This window comes from Erpetoichthys calabaricus, chromosome 5 (assembly GCF_900747795.2).
Source record: "Erpetoichthys calabaricus chromosome 5, fErpCal1.3, whole genome shotgun sequence".
Lineage (NCBI taxonomy): Eukaryota > Metazoa > Chordata > Cladistia > Polypteriformes > Polypteridae > Erpetoichthys > Erpetoichthys calabaricus.
In genome coordinates, this window is record NC_041398.2 from 226093668 (window position 1) to 226108017 (window position 14350).

General features: G+C 36.7%; 1 protein-coding gene across 5 annotated transcripts in view; it reads left to right on the forward strand.

Moving 5' to 3' along the window:
• The window catches only part of slc20a2 (solute carrier family 20 member 2), a 132741-nt gene that overhangs the window by 85117 nt on the left and 33274 nt on the right, over nt 1–14350 (forward strand). For 4 of the 5 annotated variants that reach the window (XM_051928030.1, XM_051928032.1, XM_051928029.1 and 1 more), the window contains one exon: nt 8225–8786. In XM_051928030.1, the coding sequence (XP_051783990.1) occupies nt 8498–8786 (289 nt within the window). In that variant the 5' untranslated portion in view covers nt 8225–8497. Of the gene's footprint in view, nt 1–177; nt 441–8224; nt 8787–14350 lie in introns of those variants that run through there. The other variant, XM_028802604.2, reaches the window with a different exon arrangement.

The following is a 14350-nucleotide window of genomic DNA, read 5'->3' on the forward strand; positions in this document are numbered from 1 at the left end:
TAATGTGTGTGTGACATAGAGACAAGCAAGAGAGAGAGAGAGAACGCAGTTTTATTGGTTAGTCACTCAGTGATGCTCTGAAGTGCTACTCCCTCTTTGCCCACCTCACTGCAGGGCTTTTCCTTTAAGAGGCAGTGCAGGGCTCCTTTCTAATTAATCAATTTCAGTGCTTGTTCTACCATAAGGAAGCTCTTTGCTTCTTTTTTCTTTCAGCCTTTTTTGTATGTCTTTTTGAATGCTTGGCTTTGGTGCATAGATAGAATGAAAGCTTTTCCTTTATAATTCTCCTGATTTGGGTTTGCACTTTGGAAGATTGAAGAAGTCCTTCAGGTCTATAAAGGATACAGGCTAAGGTCTGACAGAGGCTACTTTTGATTGAGCTTCTTAAATAAGCTCTGATGGTTCATACATTATAGGGGATTTCATAACACTAATCACAGGTAATTCTCTATTGTTTTTTCCTTGGATAACTTTATAATTCTGATTATTTTCCTAGTTTTTCTTGCATGTCTCAGTGTGAGTCAGAATCAACAAAATCTGCCTTGCTTATACATTAGCATTAAATATATTAGTGTTCAATTTGCCTTGGATACATTTTATGCCTTATTCTGGTAGAGCTCTGTTATACTGGGTTCATTTGTATTGTAACAGTTATATTTTGGTTCAGGTCAACCATGACATTTTAAACTATGCAGATGATATTGTAAGACTTTTTTAATGAGTTAATTATCAGATCATCTCTTCTGTCTCCTTAGGCATAGTTATTTTGTTTCAGTTTGTCTCAAGCAACTTGTTTTGTTAATTAGATTGTCAGGTTGAAAGCACTGCTGCGTGCTGAAATTAAAATTAGACAAAGGAAACTAACGCTTGACATGCACCACTTTTGAGTAATGAAATGGGAAAGCCTTTCAGTCAATTAGATTTTTGTTCATTGAATGCAAATACCTTCCTTGAAAATTTTAAAAACCTCAGTCGAATGAAAGTTATCCCTAAGATTGTTCAAGTGTATAATCAGAAAGATGCCAAGCTCCGTGACGTACGCTAAAAGAGTTAAGATGTAGATTTTGAAAGGGGCTCTGTAAAACGTACTTTGTAAATCTAATACCGTATGTTCTTTCTGAGTTGGAATGAGTTATTTTGAAATATGTATTGCTTTAGATTAAGTACTCTGATTTTAAAGTTTAGAGCACCTATAAGAAATATAATGGATTATTTGTTCTAAATGCATGTTGTAGTAATTACTTATTTAACATAGCATCACCTGGATAATATAATTATAGAATGTAATATAGTAATGTTTAATTCTCAGTTAAACTTTCAAATGAGTGTTCAAAATGCAGGTTTGAAAAGTGTTAAGTAGATGCTGATGGTAGAAAATGCTTCTGAGAATTGATTGTCTTCATAGTTACTTATGAGGGGAACTGTTTTTATTTTTAATAGTAGTAGTGCATTTTAGAGAATAAAAAATTAATGTCTAAGCTAATTTTGTTAAGGATTTACTGTAAGTAGAACAACTAAGATATGAAAACACCTTATTCTTTATAGTTTAATACTTATATTGTCCAAGAATGTACTAGTGATAAGATGGAATGTACAAAGATGCAGAGCACCAACAGTTCTATGGTGAACAATGTCATAGCATGGTAAAGAAGGAGGAGCCTATAACAACTGGAAAAGCTGGCAAGATCATTGCAAGAAAACATGTAAACTCACAGAAATCTGGCTTAGGCAGGCGTGACCTTGACTGTTTCACTTCATTGATATACTGTACATGTTTATGGTGATTTTAGTGAATGTAGTAGTTACCTTTGTTACCTCCAAAAACTGAAACAACTGGAGACTTGGCTTTAAAAATTCACAGTGCTCATGTACAGTACTGTACATAATATATTCATTCACAAAGCTAAGTTTGAACTGTGTGATAATTTTAAATAAAAATTCTGTAGAGGTGGCCCAGTGGTAGTAGTGCTACTGTCTCACAATAAGGAAACTGAAGTTCATGTCCCAGGTGTTCTCAGCATGTAGTTTGCATGTTCTTGCTGTGTCCATGAGGTCTTCCTCCCACAATTCAAATACATGCAGGTTAGTTAAATTGCAGTTGCTAAACTGGCCCTAGTTTGTGAATGGTTGTTCATTCTATGATGAACTAACTGGTGCCCTGTCCAGGGATTGTTCTTGCATTGTGCCCAAGGCTTTCTGGCTTGGACTTCGGTTTTCCCATGATCGTGCCCGGGTTAAAAGAGTTGACAACTTGAATGTACAGTAATATTAAGACTGAAGAAGTCCGTGACATGTCTGTAAAAGATAACAGGTCAAAATTTGACAAAAATATTTCTTGGTGAACTTCTGAAATGATCTGTCAGCTGTGTTGTTTTCTTTGATTTATTTTATAGTTAAGCCCATAGATGTCAATTATGAGTTACCCTTATTAGCTCTAGTTAGTTGTACAAGTGTTCAAAAAGTTTCTCTTAGCTGTGATAATGGTAATCTACACAAAAAGGATAGTAATTAATATTTTTAGTATTACAGTTACTGTGAAACAAGTATATTCTACTGTAATGTCACATAAAGTGGGGTGGAGGTTTGGTACTAACTACATTTATATGTACTACTTGTTTCACATCTTTGTTAGATGGACAAAGCATATTCCTGATGTAGCATTTGGAATGATTGTATAAATCGGAGGAACTGTGTAGGGACTTTGACCGAATCTGAGAAACACTTTTCACTTTATGTAGGTCTGTCACAAGTAGAGAATGAATGAATTTAAATTGTTTTATCAAATGTTTCCTCAGAATGTCATCTCAAATGTCCTAACTAATTTCTCTTTAATCCAAATTTTATTTCAAATAATGTTCTCTTTCTAGGTATCAGTATGGCTCCATTACTGCTAGTGGAATGCTTTAAAATGATCATAAGTGTTAATACTGCTAGTTTATGACATCTAATAGACATTCAAAAGTCTACAAATAAATTAATTCATTAGATTGTACAATAAGCTTAAAAAATTCTGTACACTATTATATCTGTACGTTAGGAAAAAATTGCCAAATTAAAGACATGCTGTGCGTGGGTTTTTAATCCTATATAACTTTTACATTTTGTTACATTTCAAAGTAATTAAAGTTAACAAACAGTTATGTAGCATCTTATGAGGTGGGCATTGTAAAGAATTAGCCCGAATATTTACAGTAACTTTGTAGTTCAGTTTAATTTCTACGGCTTCTATCTGCATAGTAGCTCTTTTTAGGGGTCTGATATGTTTACCTCTTTTATACAGACTCCTTCTAAATATGCTATGGGTTTTTGCTTTTGTCCTGTTGGGTTAGAATCCTTACCTTAACTTACAATCAATGTCATATCATTTAAAATTCATTGACATTAAAAGACTTGATTGTGTAGCTGTTGCTACCCTAACCAATTTATCATCCTTTCTGCCAACAAAGTGCTGCTTGCTGTACATTTCAGGATGATTAATTCTGGGTAATACACGCTTTTTTTTTTTCTGCTGTGCAGTCAGTGTTTTTGTGTTATTTTTTTTTTTCTTTCAATGCTGTCTTTGTCATCAACATCAGCATCATTAGATGACTCATCGCATTGAAGATTCCGTGTTTTAGTTTTCTTATAATAAAGTGAAAGAACTCTTTGAAAGTAACTTTTTGGTAGAATTGCTGCCAATATTTGCTGCAGTTTATTGGATTTTATTTTCTGTTTTGGATCTCAGACTGAAATTTTTTGGCAAAACAGTTTGGTTTGTAGAATCTGATGGGTTAGGGAATCAAAGCCAAACAATTTGTAGATTGTAAAACTCTTTTCTGTTGGTAAAGAGTAGGCATTGTTTGTAAAGCTCTATAGAATGAATAACTAATGGACTGTAGCTAATGGTGCCTTGTAAGGAAGGTTCACATATTGCAAAGAAAGTTAAATACTGCAGCTTAAATAGACAGATTTATGTTGTGTTTATATATAGTGACCTGAAGAAGTATTCAGCCCTTCCCTTTTTCTTTTGTTTCTAATGAAGATTATTACCGCAACCTGGGTTTTTAGTCTAACTGGGGAATTTTTACAGGTAAATCAATCTTTTTCACTGTTTTGGCCAAAATAGAAAAATATTATAAAACATAAAAAATCCTAAAACTGAAATATGAACAAATTTTAAGTATTGATTGCCTCTCGTCAGTAGTTTCTTGACCCACCTTTTGCAAGTAGTCTTTGTAAAGATCTTGATTAATTTTGCACAATGTGATGGAGGAAGATGCATATTTGCTTAAGCTGTGCCAGGTTAGTTGGGAAGCTGTGGTGAACATCAACCTTTTAGGTCACAGCTCAGATGTTTTGCAGAGTTAAGGACTGGAATCTGACTAGGCCAGTCAGGTTTCTCTATGTCAGGCCACTCCATTGTTGTTCTAGTAGTGTATTTTGGGTCAATTTCCTGTTGGAACGCATATTTCCACAGTTTAGGCTTTCTAACAGAGGGGACCAGGTTTACTCCATAATCTGTGCAGCTTTCATCTTCCTATCAGACATGACCAGATAACCAGTCTCTGTTGTGAAAAGCATCCTCACAATATGAAGCTGCTGCCACCACACTAAATTTTACAATTCAGGTTGTGTTACCTGGCTGACTTGCAGTGCTAGATTTACATCACACATACAGCCAAAATTTTCCAGTTTAGTCTCATCAGACCGCAAGATTTTTTGCCACATCTTTGCAGTATCTTCCAAGTTAGTTTTTTACAAATTCTTTACAGGTAAGAACATTTTTCCCCTGCCAGATGGTCTTCCTTGCCACTTCTAAATAAAAGCCGGTTTTTTTGTGCAATGCCTGGGATGCTGAACCTCCTTTCCAAACAGTCAATGACTTCTGCATCTCAGTCAGAGTGACAGTTGGCATCACATTAGCCTCTCTGACAAGTGCCTGACCTAGGCAGTGTAGCTATAGTTTACTTTTTTTCCACTTCTGTATGATGGACGGCACTGAGCTCTGAAGTATGTTCAGTGTTTTTGTAGTGGTGTTGTGCCCTTCCCCAGATCTGTGCTTTTGTATAATTATATCCCTGCATGGCTTTGAATACAGTAATCCCTCCTCCATCGCGGGGGTTGCGTTCCAGAGCCACCCGCGAAATAAGAAAATCCGCGAAGTAGAAACCATATGTTTATATGGTTATTTTTATATTGTCATGCTTGGGTCACAGATTTGCGCAGAAACACAGGAGGTTGTAGAGAGACAGGAACGTTATTCAAACACTGCAAACAAACATTTTGTCTCTTTTTCAAAAGTTTAAACTGTGCTCCATGACAAGACAGAGATGACAGTTCCGTCTCACAATTAAAAGAATGCAAACATATCTTCCTCTTCAAAGGAGTGCGTGTCAGGAGCAGTGACTGTCACAGAGATAGAGAGAAAAGCAAACAAATCAATAGGGCTGTTTGGCTTAAGTATGCGAAGCACTGCGGCACAAAGCTGTTGAAGGCGGCAGCTCACACCCCCTCCGTCAGGAGCAGACAAAGAGAGAGAGAGAGAGATAGAGAGAGACAGAGTTTGTTTTTCAAGCACAAATCAATACGTGCCCTTCGAGCTTTTAAGTATGCGAAGCACTGTGCAGCATGTCGTTTCAGGAAGCAGCTGCACAAAAGATAGCAACGTGAAGATAATCTTTCAGCATTTTTAGACGAGCGTCCGTATCGTCTAGGTGTGCGAACAGCCCCCCTGCTCAATCCCCCTACGTCAGGATCAGAGAAAGTCAGTGCAAGAGAAAGAGAAAAGAAAGCTGGGTAGCTTCTCAGCCATCTGCCAATAGTGTCCCTTGTATGAAATCAACTGGGCAAACCAACTGAGGAAGCATGTACCAGAAATTAAAAGACCCATTGTCCTCAGAAACCCGCGAACCAGCGAAAAATCCACGATATATATTTAAATATGCTTACATATAAAATCCGCGATGGAGTGAAGCCGCGAAGTGCGATATAGCGAGGGATTACTGTACTCTGTTGTCTTCATTTTGGCTTTCTTTATGGAAAACCTCTGACAGTCTTTTGGACGTCAGTGAAAGGGAGGGATTTATCCTCATAAATTAATTGAGAACAGACAATTCACACATTTCTTTCACAGGTGAGGACAATTGACAAATTGGGTGTGTTGGTAAGGTAATGCACTGTATCTGTGCATTATAAAGGGTAAAAATACTTTTGAAATCTCAATGTTTATTTTTGCTTTTTAACAAATTATTAAAAGATTATTATTATTTACAGTATGTGTGTTTAATATTTCATTAGAGAAAACATTTTTGAGTTTATTACTTTAATTGCTTTATGTAATTTGGTTGCATGTTACCTGCTGTTAGTCAACATTCTAGTGGATTGTAATTTTGACTTCTGTAACTTTATTAGCACTTGAATAATGAAAGGGAAAGCAAGACAACATCACCTTGTTTAAACCTCCCAAGGCAGGGGAACACTCTCTTCACCAGCCATAAGATCTCAATTGAATCCCAAATCTGCCTTCTCTATTTAACCAGCAACTTTTACAGCCAGACTCACTCTAAGTTTTTAATAATCCACTGAAATATCTTGTGTATGGTCAGACACTGTATAACTTGTTGTCTCAAAATATTACTTGTGCCCATAAAGTCTGATTTGCATAAGTTTAAAAAAGACACTGCTTTTTTGGACTTAGGTGGTTCTTTAGAAGAAGAGGAAAAAAGCTTATCGCAACATGCTGCTTTAAATTTCTAAGGAAAATTCTTGAAAGAAGAGATTTTTTTTTAGGTGCTTGCAAACACAGATGACACTGCATTATAAATGAATCGCCTTTGCATTTAACAATTTTGGACTTCGTGCTCAAATACAATCTTGCGGAGAATGCACATGCAGTTTCTAGACTTTAACAATTAGCGGGAAGGATGGGAGTAACCTATCAAATGAGTGGTTGAAGATATACTTGGTGTTTTTTATTTCTGAGTAGTCTATCATATTCTATTGCCTTTGTCTGACAAGTGATGAAGTATAACCTAAGTTAACAACACACCTGATGATAGGTCTATTTCATGAATTTATAATAGTTTGGTCTGTGCAACATCTAACAATAACTTTTTGGGAAATGCAACAAAGTAAACATTATGCTGTTTGACTTAAAAATGTAGTGGGATAAAAGTTAAAATTGCTCTGAATACAATTTACTCAAGTACACTACAAATGGCTGAAAAGTGTATTCAAGTAACAAAATAGTTGTAAATGGCTGCTCTGGTTTGACATAAGCAAAGAAATATCATAAAAGTCCGAGCAAAGACCTCATCAACCACTAGAAGTTTATTAAAGATACAAGGGAAAACAGACATGCACCCCTGGATCAATGAACTGTGGATGTCATATTGACACAGGAGTCTTGCTAAGCAGGAGGCTTGTTAAGAACTTACTAGAGAGGGGTACACTGGAATGGTTGTGGTGCATAAACCCCACATTATATAGATATAGATATATATAGAAAGTGGGAAAGTGTCATTAGCTGAGTCTGCCCTCTTTTTCAAAAAGTGCATGAGTATATTTTGTCCTATGCAAAAAGAAGTTCAAAGACTTAAATGCTTGTGTGCCCCATTGAGTGATTGGTGACTGCTTTTTCTTTTTGCAAGGTACACTTTCCTGGCATTGTTTAATCCATAGGTTCCCTTGAAGGATAATGTAGATGCCCATTAGCTATTCTGTGTTACATTCATTCCATAATGTTTGTTCTGATGTCAGTGGAATCTTCCAGGATGACATCGTGTTAAGTAGTTAGTGAACGATTTGAAGAGCGTGACAACAATGTAAACAATGTATAGCTGTCTATCTAGTGACCAGATCTCAACTAGGCTAAGCACTTTTGTAAAGTTTTAGAGAACCAACTGGATCCATTTTCTAATAGCATCATCCATTTTTTTTTTTTTTTAAATTAAAAAGTGGTGTCACATGCCTTGAATGCAATTGCAGACACATGTAAGGTACGCTAAAACTGTCCGGCTCATCGTGAAGCTCATCGTGAAGGGGACTGACAGTGGAGTTTCCTTTATTTTTTTCAGTTACCTACCTGTATGTGTCTCCATTTTAGTGAGTATTGTTTGAAATGTCTCATTATGGTGATACAACATTTTTGCAAGTTCACAACAGTGTTCATTATTAAAAAAATAATATATCTTAAGCAAAAACACATTGCAGGCACTTATTTTGTTTTTTCTTCTTTTTCTTTTAGGAAGGAGACATTTTGGTCATAACATTTTGGGAGCAAACTATGGAACTCCTCTTGCCCCTTGCCACATTTGAAACGAACTTCTGTGACAGTTTGCTGAAAACTATCAGTTAGCAGCCTCTTCCCTCCCCTTGAACACTACAGAGCACTTTGTTAAATCGGGGGAAGAAGAATAAATCCTTGTTTACACATACCAGTCATCTTAAATCATTAAGCTAGATATCTTATTTTTTCATTAATTGATTATTTATTTCCTGTTTAATTTTGCACTTCAAGATGGAGATGGATCATTATTTGTGGATGGTAATCCTGGGCTTCATCATTGCCTTTGTTCTGGCCTTTTCAGTGGGTGCTAATGATGTGGCTAATTCATTTGGGACAGCTGTGGGCTCAGGGGTAGTTACTCTACGTCAGGCTTGCATCCTAGCTTCAATATTTGAGACCCTTGGTTCAGTGCTGCTAGGCGCCAAGGTGGGAGAGACGATACGAAAAGGCATTATAGATGTCAACCTTTACAACAACTCTGTAGAAGTTTTAATGGCCGGAGAAGTCAGTGCAATGGTTGGTAAGTAAATGATCTTTTCTTTAGATTGAAATGGTACAAGTAATTTTATTTGCAGTATTGTTATTTTTCAGTAAAGGTATGCTATAGTGAACAGTTCTAAATATATAAAGCTCATATTTGATCATTTGTTAGTATTTGTAATTATTTAGAAACCAAGAACTTGTAGGCAAATGCTAAAAGGTACTTTGGACCCTTAGACTTGATCTTTCACAAAACTGAATGCAAAAATCACCAATTTAAAATTTAAATTTGTAGATAAGCAAAACTGAACACAACATATTTTTACAGATCAGAGCAAAAAATAAAAAAAGCATGTTATGTAATGAGAAAATAAGGAAGCTAAAGTCAATGGAAATAAAGACTACATACTAAAGTAGGTGAAATTTAAAAAAAGAAAAAATTGATAGGCTTTTTTTTTTTGTTCTTTACTTTTTTATTTTTGTTGTTGTTTCAGTACACCAATTGCTGACATACTTTTGCAGTGTATTATTGGCTAGATTTCCCTTTGAGGTGCCCATATGTGCAGATGCACACAACTTAAATTTCAGCTCACAACATTTTCCAGTAGAACACAAAAATTAGTTTGTCTTCTCCCCACACATTGCAAATATTATTTGTGCACAGTTTAGTGTTCTTTTGCTTTAAAGTTGTTTTGGTTTGTAAATTAAACTGAAGTAAAGCTTAAACACCAAATATTATGAGAAATACACTAACCCCAGTTCGAAAAAGAAAGCAATAATATCTGATCTGAGCTAAATCTGTTGAATCAGTAGTGTCCCAGAGATTGCAGGACACATTGGGTACAACATAATTAGTGTTGGTAGTAGCAGAAGAGAATGCAGGTAGGAGTGGTTTATACTTATCCAAAAGCCTGGGCTTTTGCCCATAGACTGCGTAGAGCCATAGTCAGGAGGGTCTTTCTCATGCAGGACACATTTGTACGAATGGCAGGTGGAGAAGAGGAAATCACGCAGAGAATGGACTGAAAAAGTGGTCAGATATGTTGTGGAGAGACAGTTACGTTTATGGGTGTGCAGTTAAATCATCAAGTTTACAAAATTTGTATCAACAAGAATATTCTGAAAATTCATTCTTTTGACCACAATAATATGCGAATGACTTGAAGACTGCATAGCAAGAAAAGCTGCTTTCTGGAAAAAACAAATATGCAGTGTGGATGTGCAAAGACATGTATGCAGTGTGGATTTTGCTGGATTACAGAGATGAAGTCAATCGTTGTCTCCAATCCCCACTCATCAGATTCCATTTAAAGTACAACTAAACACTTTCTTCTCTATGCTCTTTGTAGGTAGATAAAAGCATTTGGTCAGTTTTTACAGTTTTTTTTTTCTTGTATTATTTTTGTCATTTTTGAGAACCAACTTTTTTGGTTCTGGTTTTATTTCTGCCTTGGCCATAATTTTGTCGGATTTGGCTGTGATAGAATATGCAGATTAGATCATAAAGGAATGGATGATTCAAACATTAATTGTTATAAAAATAAAATACATTTCTGGCTGGTAGTCATTTTTGCAAGTACAAAATCTGTTTAAACTTGCCACTTTGTGTAATCTGTAATGCATAAAAATTATAGATTATATATGAATGGATAATTGTATAAGAATAAGTAGTGCTCACAGCGTAATGTAGCTGAAATTTTTTACTCTTTTTACTCAAGCATAAATTGTTTTGCTCACGCTAAACAAGTTCTTAAAGGGAACACTCCTTTTGACTGTAGCTCTTTGTTCACTAAGCCATTAAGCACTATATGGTTATGTAGCCTAATGAGTATAGTTGTTGTCAGATGCTTAGACAGAATATGTTTTTGAACGTGGACAGACAACAAAGAATTGTCTGGGAGTACTTGAAGTACAACTCTGGCAATAATAGCAAGTGCGTAAAATTAGCTGTGTGGCAGTCAGGTTTATGGACCTCACTTAAAGGAAAAGAACAAGACAAATTTCAAAACACACTTAAACTGGATCCATAAAGATCTCTATGAAGAGGCCGAGGACTATGATATGCTGGAAAAACACAAATCTACCAAAGAAAGTAAAATGATAAGCCTCTTTGGTGAACAGATTTTCAGTTTGGCTCTGCATAAAGATCAATAGACATATACTCTCCAGAGTAGGAAAATAAAATTATTGGTATCCCTGTGGTCTACATCTATTTGATGCTTCTTTTATTTTTATTTATAATATATACAGTAATCCCTCCTCGATCATGGGGGTTGCGTTCCAGAACCTCCCACGAAAGGTGAAAATCCGCAAAGTAGGAACCATATGTTTATTTTTATATTGTCATGCTTGGGTCACAGATTTGCACAGAAACACAGGAGGTTGTAGAGAGACAGGAACTTTATTCAAACACTGCAAAGAAACATTTGTCTCTTTTTCAAAAGTTTAAACTGTGCTCCATGACAAGACAGAGATGACAGTTCTGTCTCACAATTAAAAGAATGCAAACATATCTTCCTCTTCAAAGGAGTACGCGTCAGGAGCAGAGAATGTCAGAGAGAGAAAAGCAAACAATCAAAAATCAATAGGGCTGTTTGGCTTTTAAGTGTGCAAAGCACTGCCGCACAAAGCAGTTGCAAGGAATGCAGCCGCTCACACCCCCTCCATCAGGAGCAGAGAATGTCAGAGAGAAAATCAATACGTGCCCTTCGAGCTTTTAAGTATGTGAAGCACCGTGCGGGAAGCCTGTCGCTTCACGAAGCAGCTGCACAGAAGGGAGCAACGTGAAGGTAATCTTTCAGCATTTTTAGACGAGCATCCGTATCGTCTAGGTGTGCGAACAGCCCCCCTGCTCACACCCCCTCCGTCGGGAGCAGAGAATGTCGGAGCAAGAGAGAGAGAAAAGTAAAAATCAATACGTGCTGTTTGATCTTTTAAGTATGTGAAGCACCGTGCAGGAAGCATATCGCTTGATAAAGCAGCCATATGTAAGCCCAGCAAAGAAGAGAGCAATGTGAAGGTAATCTTTCAGCGTTTTTTGAGGAGCGGCTGTATCCTCTAGGGGTGCGAAGAGCCCCCATGCTCACAATATATTTGAGGAGTTTTATTTAATACGTAATACGCGCTCTAGTTGGGTAGCTTCTCAGCCATCTGCCAATAGCGTCCCTTGTATGAAATCAACAGGGCCAACCAACTGAGGAGGCATGTACCAGAAATTAAAAGACCCATTGTCCGCAGAAATCCGTGAACCAGCAAAAAATCAGCGATATATATTTAAATATGCTTACATATAAAATCCGTGATAGAGTGAAGCCGCGAAAGTCGAAGCACGATATAGAGAGGGATTACTGTATAAATACTTTTTTTTCTGTTTATTCAGTATTTATGTACACTAAAATTAATTTTAGAGGTAGATCTGACAGTGATAGAGAAACAGGTGTCCAGTATTGTACAACTGTGGTTCCTTTCATTGGGCCTTGGCATGGGTCTGTCAATTTGCATATGAGCCAACTGATTTTGATAAAAACTCCATATTCTTAGTCTATTAACATATTGGTGTCCACATGTATCCAGGAAATTCTGAAACTTTAGTTTAATGAAAGAATTGACTTTCTCTAAAACACTGTATGTGGCATACAGATAATCACTACGATAGCATTACTTGGGGCATATTTTAACATAGCTGTTTGTAAGGTTTGGGCAGGGGTCCGTGGCCCACTACCGGGCCACAGCCGTCTGACAGCCGGCCCGCTAGAGAATTGCCGGCAACGGAGACTCACTCAGACTTTTCAGAACACTTGGCGGGCGGGGCTTTGCAGCGGCGCAGAGAGAGGAGAGAGACCGAGGTGAGAGAGTATTACAACTAAGTTATTTTTATGGTCCCGACAGTTTTCCCATATGACACGAGTCTATAGAAATCACGTTACTACGAAGTACATTCAGCAGATGATTTCATTACAATGAAGTGACCTTGAAATGCCTGAACGAATCGTCCACAGAGCAGTTAGATCTGTGGTCACAGCTCAGTTGTGCACGTTTGCACGACGATCCCCAAACAGAAACAATGTAAAAAAAAATCTTTCTTCGAACTTACCTCGTACTGTTTTATTTTTTTTTTTGCTGTTTTTGTTTTCTTTGGTTTTCAGTGATACCTTTTGCTTATTGCTTGTCAACATTTGAAAAACATCCATTGGAATTTAACTCATTGTCACCCTCCTATAGAAACGGCAGACACGAAAAAAAGATAGCAGTGTTAATGTTTGTGATGTGCAATCTGTTGTAATGGCAAATGCAAAGCATATGTCTTTGTTATATGCAAAAAAAGAAGAAAAATCTTGGGTTGCAAACGTATGCGAACTGCTTAGTAATAATAGAAATGTTATATATATTGTGTATAAAAAAGTGGTCCTTGCTGTCAAAAATGTTGGGGACCACTGGGTTAGGGCATATTGGATGATTATTCAGAAGAAAAGAAAATAATATTAACCTGTTAATCAAATGAAAATTTGAACATGTTTATTGTGAATTCATCTATCTTTGCAAGAAAACTGAAGTTTGTAATTTTAATGTATTTTTATTATTTGTCTTGATTGCTGTTAAAATTTGGCAGTAATGCAGGAAGTTATTTACCTGTTTGACATTGGGTTTAAATACAGTCAATTTTCCTTTTCTGTGTTGTAAAAGGCAATCAAATGATGGGCATCAAGAAAGGTATCTGGTCTTAAAATTGTCTGCTCCGGTAACTCCAATGAAGAATGATAGAAAGCCTAGGTTTACTCTCCATAGTACCTGGTGGGTTCCCCCACTTGCCTGCCTCAGGCTATAACAGGGAACCTGGCTGAAATGCAGTTCATGAATGTCTGATTCATGACTTCATGCACATTTTATGGTAAGGCAAGCAAAAGAGTATCTGCAACTAAGAGGTGTTAAGAAGACAGCATAAGGATTGCAACTTGGAATACAGTATTAAGTAGCATGATGGCAAAATCTCTTGAAATGGTAGAGTTGCTAAACAGAAGGCGCATAGATGTGTGCAGGGTACAGAAAATGAGATGGAAATGTAAAGGTGCAGTAATGCTTAGTGGGAGTAGGACAGTAGGTTTTAGGACTTTTAATAGTATCGTTAGGGTGGGTGGGTGTGTGTATCAGAAAAATGCTGGCAAAGTGATGGAGGTGAAGAGGTTGAGTAGATTTTAGTTGTTTAGAAGATTAATGATAAACAATAGATGAATATAGTCCCTGAATATTCTTTACATGCTGTTATAAGTGACAAAAAGAAAAAGGAGTTTTAGGGCAAGTTGATGGAAGTGACAACTCAGAGGAGAAGAGGTGCTGGGGTTGTTGTATTTGTGTCTGAATAATAGGCAAAGTGACTAACATGAATGAGCAAGTTAGAGTTGTTTAAGTGATTGTTGATGAACAGCAGATGAGTATAGTTTCAGTATATGCTCAGTAGGGTGGCAAAGGTGTAGTTTGTATTAAGTTGATATTGATGACAACTGGGGTGCCCCTGGGGAAGTGATTGTACTGTTTGGAAACCTAAATAGATGGAATAAATCTAGTGCTCATGATTATGAGGGAGTCCGTGGGTAATTTAGCTTCAGT